This window comes from Scomber japonicus, chromosome 7, assembly GCF_027409825.1.
Source record: "Scomber japonicus isolate fScoJap1 chromosome 7, fScoJap1.pri, whole genome shotgun sequence".
Taxonomy (NCBI): Eukaryota; Metazoa; Chordata; class Actinopteri; order Scombriformes; family Scombridae; genus Scomber; species Scomber japonicus.
Window position 1 is genome coordinate 27,093,474 of NC_070584.1, and position 6,232 is coordinate 27,099,705.

General features: G+C 37.5%; 1 protein-coding gene across 1 annotated transcript in view; it reads right to left on the bottom strand.

The window, feature by feature from the left end:
- Positions 1-2,076: 2,076 nt before the first annotated feature.
- Positions 2,077-6,232, bottom strand: part of LOC128361434 (glypican-5-like) — a 53,314-nt gene continuing 49,158 nt past the window's right edge. The window contains exons 10-11 of the mRNA XM_053321895.1: positions 4,100-4,218; positions 2,077-3,067 (exon numbers count right to left, since the gene is read on the bottom strand). Of these exons, the coding sequence (XP_053177870.1) occupies positions 2,966-3,067; positions 4,100-4,218 (221 nt within the window). The 3' untranslated portion in view covers positions 2,077-2,965. The remainder of the gene's footprint in view (positions 3,068-4,099; positions 4,219-6,232) is intronic.

A 6,232-nucleotide genomic window follows, 5' to 3' on the forward strand; every position in this document is an offset into this window, starting at 1 on the left:
TTCAGAGTGTGGTGACAGAAACCAAAACTGCTAACTGGTTGCTTTGTTGCTTCCTGGTGGCTCTGCAAACTGTACGGCTACATTACAACAAACAATTAGAATAATCTAAACAAAGAGAGGTATTAAAACTTGGATAAAGTATATTTAATGATGTTGTTTAACAATGACACAGCACCCCAGCATGCCATTATGACAGCACAGCACTAGAGAAACATCAGTAAGCAATATCTGTGCTACTCAACACCTTGGTGTGGAAAACATCACTCAAACTCATGTACAAATATGCTCTGAAAGCTCCCAAACGAAGGTGGGCATTCATAGAATAACACAGAAATATGAACTTTATCTTCAATTTTCAGACGATTTCATTTGAATTATTACCTAAGAGAGCTTTAAATGCCCATTATTTAAATGAGAATATATAAAACAAAGCTTATAAGCATATAAAATATATGAAAATATATTTTTTTTGCATTTTTAAAATCCTCCTCCAGAATCATGTTGACAACAGCAAAAACAATAAAATAGTGTGCATCTATCCACTTTTCATATCCACTCATCTTACTAATGGTTACGGCGTGTATGAGTTTTAGGGGTTTATTTATGTACGAGGTCGCCTACAAAGAGCTTTGAGGAATGGATGGTCTGGCTTCGGTCCAAAATCTCATTTGGGTATAACGTTTAAATAGTAATCAATTAACAGCACATTTGTTTGACAGATTATGTTGACATGGTGTTTCGGCTCACTGCCCAGATATCTTACACGCTTACACTCTTAATAGCACTTCTTTATGTCGTCTCATCTGTCATTCACTTTCCTTCATAAATCAACAGTCGCAGGTGATGAAAATATAGACAAATTTATGTGTGTTTTACTATCAGGACAAGTCAAGGACAGAAAGGACTTAATCTACCTCATGAAACCTCTGAGAAACATGTATTCTTGGTCTTCACATACATCTAAGTTAGTTTAAAATATGCGGCACAGTGTGAAACCTCTGAGAAGAAAGCCAGTCACCCACTGACAGAAATGCATACAGTGTCCTTCAGCTGGTTCATTTGCAGCCTTTTGAATTTATTTAATCAGTATTCCAGCTATCTGTCCTGCTGTTGTGAGCAGTTTGGGGGGTTTGAGACTCAACAGAGAGCCAGGAGGACATGATAATCCTAATTAATATGAATTACATTTAATTCACATGTTTGGATCTGGGCTCAGCTGTGCTGTGATCGCTCTCCTGATACTCGCTTCTCTTGTCTTCACTGAATACTGATACAAGCTGATGACACGTGTATCACACTTAGAAAAAGCATTAACTATGTTTATCTGGTGTCTTGTATAATCTCTCAGTGCAGTTTTAATTAATGCATTTGGACATGAAATCACATGAAAGTTCAGTGTTTTCATGTTACAATGAGAAGTCAAATTATTCATTGTTCAGGCAGCTGGCTCTCTGCCTCTGAACAGCTGGCTGTATTTAGTCTTTTCGTGTATTGGGTGCTTTTTGTTGTTGCGCATACTTTCTTAAAAGGGGACATAACATGCTTTTTGTGTGTGGTTTTCTGTCATTTATTTATATACTGCTACAATGTCAGGTCTGTATGTTAAATATAGCAAAGTTACAAAACTTGAGGTGTATGTATGTAAAATAAATGCAGCCTTCAAGTCATAACTGAGGTCTTCAGCATGTAAGAAATCCTCCGTTTGAAAAGTCTACTTCCTCTTCATGATGATGTCAGATTATTCATGCATGCCCACAGATGGCCTTTTATATATCATTATTTTGGATCAGATTCTGGCTTGAACACATACTGATGTATTTGAGAAGTTGAGTAAAGAATGAGAAAAAGAAGTGGTAGTCCTACTACTATTGTTTGTATACGTGGACACTGGAGCCAATCACAACAGAGGGGGGCCTTAAAGAGACAGGAGCTAAAACTGCCTGTTTCAGACAGAGGGTGAACTTAGAGGCTTTTTAAACTATGAATCCTGTACATTAATGATACTCCAGTAGAGCCTCAGAATAAAAATATAGTGCTCATTTTTTGCTTAAGAAGGATAATAGGTTTTACAAATGGAACTGAAGTTGAAATAAGAGCTGTTACATCCTTTCGTAGAGCTTTTACAACTCTTGGGAGGACTGTCATCTTTACTGTTTGTTCCCACAACCTCCAAGACTTTGGAGGAATATGAATTTGGAGCAACAGCAGTTAAAACTCTGTGCATACCTGCTGCAGAAATGAAGATCACCCAGCTTGTTTGTGTTTTAAAAAAGTGCTGGATGGCCTTATTTGTACAGGTTAACATGTCAAACTGTCAAGTTCTTCATCATGTTGGGTAACTATCTGTAAATAGCCTGGAGTATCACATAACTTATTGTTTTGCCAATAGAAAAAAAACTCCCCTTTAGCTTCTTGTGCTGAGTTTTCTTTAACACTAATAAATCCTCACATGTTCGCCTTCACTGTAAGTCCACTACTGTGTTAACAGTGTTGCCTTCAGCTTGAACTATAGCTGTCATGAATCTTGGTCTCTGTGGGGGATTCATAATGTAAAGGTCAAACCAAACCAAATGTCCCTTAACATCCAAGTCAATTTGCTCTGCACTATATTAATCTCTATTTACACATCAAGCCATTGTTATCTATAGAAACTCTTTATATAAATATATAATATATATATTTGTATTTACATCTCTCTTCAAAAAAGTGAGTAGTGATGTGCAATCTAACTTATCAAAGTTAAATACAAATAAACACATACATGTAGAGGTCAGTACAGGTAATACAAAAATGCTCACGGCGCACCTGCAGCTGTGATAAACCAGCCTCGTCGTCCACAAAGAAACAATCAGTGTCGAGCTGCGCTTTCAGACATTTCAAATACCAAATAACCACAGAACAGACAGTGTGTGGTCGTCTCTCAGTCTTTCTGTCTAAGTCCGTCTCAGGATGTGTCTCTGGATGGTCAGCGGGGTTCCCATGGTGACAGCAACAGGAATAGCAGTGTCGCCAGGGTCAAAGGTGAGGGCTCCACAGTCAACGTGTTGGCTGAGCCTCGAACAGCCACCTGACAGAGTAAGCATTACAATACACAGTAAGAGTGGAGCAGACTGAAGGATGAACAGATCAATAAAGGATATAAGGAAATATACAGTATATGTATGTGTGAATATGTATTGTAATTGCATGTGTGCAAGAATCTGTACATGTATATTTGTATGTATGTATATTTACATATGTCAGTATGTGTAAATATTCCCTTGGTGGTTTGGCTGAAAGGATATAGCTGACAATTTCTATATTTTTCTTATTGTCAACTAATCTCATGTGCAGAGCCAGACCAACCATGAATTGACCTACTTATAGGCATTGGTGTGTATCCATCACCTGATATATCTTATTCCCTCTGGGTCATAGACCTCCATTGTTGGACAACGTTGTACATTTCAGTACAGAGGTTGTGATACATAGCTAGAAAAGTGCTATAAATGGAGACCTGGTTCCATGTATATGCAGTGGTGTCTGCTGTACACTGAATCATTCTCTGGAGACTGAAGTTGTGATCATAACATAATAATAATAATGATGATAAAAGACATCTTAATACATCTTATTAGTCTTTGGAGCCCTTTCCAAACAAACTCTATAGGGCAAAGGAGCTTTGATATGTTTTTGATAGTTTTTGGACAACAATGAAACTCTATGGCACAGAGGAATAAGTATATACACACATAATAACTGTAAGTTGGTTTGGAGACTTGTTGACAAAAAGAAAAATATGAAAAATATATTTAGCAGACCCTGTCTCAATATGAGGACTTGTTAAAAATGTTTAAGACCACTGATATATGTGTAAATAACAATTGCTAATTTAATGTCCAGATTGTGCAGTTAAAAAAAAACCCAAAACATTTTAGGCATTGTACCTTTTTAGTCTTTGCTAGAATCTTTTAGACACTGACAGATTATTTTGTATCTATGAAGACATTTATGTTTTCAGTTTGTATAAGTATTTATTTTTACCAAAACAGACAGAAATAAACAAACTATCCACCAATGAATCAATCAAAAAGTGAAAAGAGGAATTGCCATGACCTACCTGTGGAGGGGAGCCGTGATGAGGAGGGACGGGGCGACGAGGAGGATGAGGAGGAGGAGGAGGAGCCATGTCCTTCTTCACTGGACTATGACCGCTGGAGGAATCGCCTGTCTCATCACCTGAATGTAAGATATTACAGGATCATATTTATTATTGTAAATACTTTTGTAAAAATGTATAGCCATTTATTTTATTTCAATTTTGCTTTTTGTTTTATTTCCAAGTTTTGCTTTTATTATTGTTTCCTTGTGTAATGCACATTTTAAAATGCTCTACAAATAAAGATGTCTTTTATTATTATAATGTTGTAAAAATCTGAAACATGGGAACATGATTAATCTAGTTTTATGAACACTGAGCCCACATTTGAGGCAGTTTAGGTGTCTGCAAAGATCAATTAAATGAATAGAAACCAGTTCAGGCTTTGCACTCATTTGGAAATATTGTGTTTAAAATATCTCCATAGATAAATAACTCCATAAATTCAGAGTCACAATTTGTGGAAGTAATTTCTGGTTCTGTTTTTAGTCTCATCATTGCACAAGTGTTACATTATTTATGGCTGTTTGTTGTTGTTTAGACCTGAAAGATTTATGGATTATACCCCACCCAGCCACAGCTTTGCACTGTTGTGAATACTGTTAACTTACACACATGCACTCATAAACACACACACACACACACACACACAGATGTGTGAGATGTTGCTTTATTTAATTGGCATGCGGCTGGACTTCACCAGCTGCTTCACTGCTTTCTTATGCATGCATGCATGGGTGTTTGTGTGTGTGTGTGTGTGTGTTGGCAGTTCTCCAGGCCCCTCAAGGGAGGAACTCAGGTAAATGAGTGAATCAGGACAGGAGGGAGACATATGGGAGGCTGATTAAGGTGAAAAAATTTAAATATGTGCACAATTGTTTTTTAAATGTGCACATATGCACTGAAAATGTACACACACAAAATTGACAATATGCATACATACACTGTAAATTTTCACACCACACCACTTTCACACATTTGAATGGCTACTAGTGTGTCTGTTATTGTCTGGCTGTGTGCTGTAAATTAAGTTCTGTGTACCCGGATGTTGTAGTGTGTGTAGTTGTCTTCCTGTTACACTAAAACAACACTGCACTGAGATGTTGTACACACACACACACACACACACACACACACACACAAGTAGCCTATATCCTGTTATCCTGCTGTGTGAAGGTGGTGAAGGTGTATGTGCACGTATGTCTGCCAGCCAAACACACACACACACATACACACACATACACACACATACACACACACACACACACACACACACACACACACACACACACACACCTGCTTGGGCAGAAATCTGATTCTGTGTCTTACAATAGACATTGTCCTTCAGTACAATAGACAAAGAGCCTCTTTCAGGAGCTGAGGAATGAGGTGAGTCGTTAACGTTCACACAATTGCACAACCATTATCTGGCACAATGATACAGAAATGAGGAAAACGCCCAAATAAATATACAACTGAAAATACACAAACGCAGTGTTTGAGATTCAAAGCACATATTGACAGTTTTACAAAGAGCATTTTGAAGCAAATCCTTCAGAGAGACGACGTGTGATGTGTTTTTTTACGTGTTAATGATGATTTAGATGATGATTTACTCACAGCTGAATGTTTACCAGTTTATATGTCCTTCACTGTGTGCTGTCTTGACAAATAGCTGTGTGGAGCAGAGTTCATAGTTGTGTAAATGTATGTGTGTGTATGTGTGTTTGTGTGGTCTGTTTGACATCCATTTGTTCCCATCAGAAGCCACCAGAAAGCTGTGTGTCACATCTGGTGTGAACCTGTTAGAACTGGATCATAATATTTTTCCTTTTCCATAACAACAAGTGTGCTGTGACAAAGTCATGCTATAAATTGTCCACTTCCTTTATGCTCTTTCACTAAGATAATTCAGATGAACAATGGCAAGTAGATTTATTTCATACCTTTGATCAGGCAAAATAAAATTGCAGAATGGTCCTGGTGATTGAGACACATACTGTATACTGGTATGTGTCTGCAGCTTGATTTGATCAACTCTGGTCTAGTTCATGTCATTTCTTCTGTTTCTCTTTCTCCTCATTTCCTGTCACC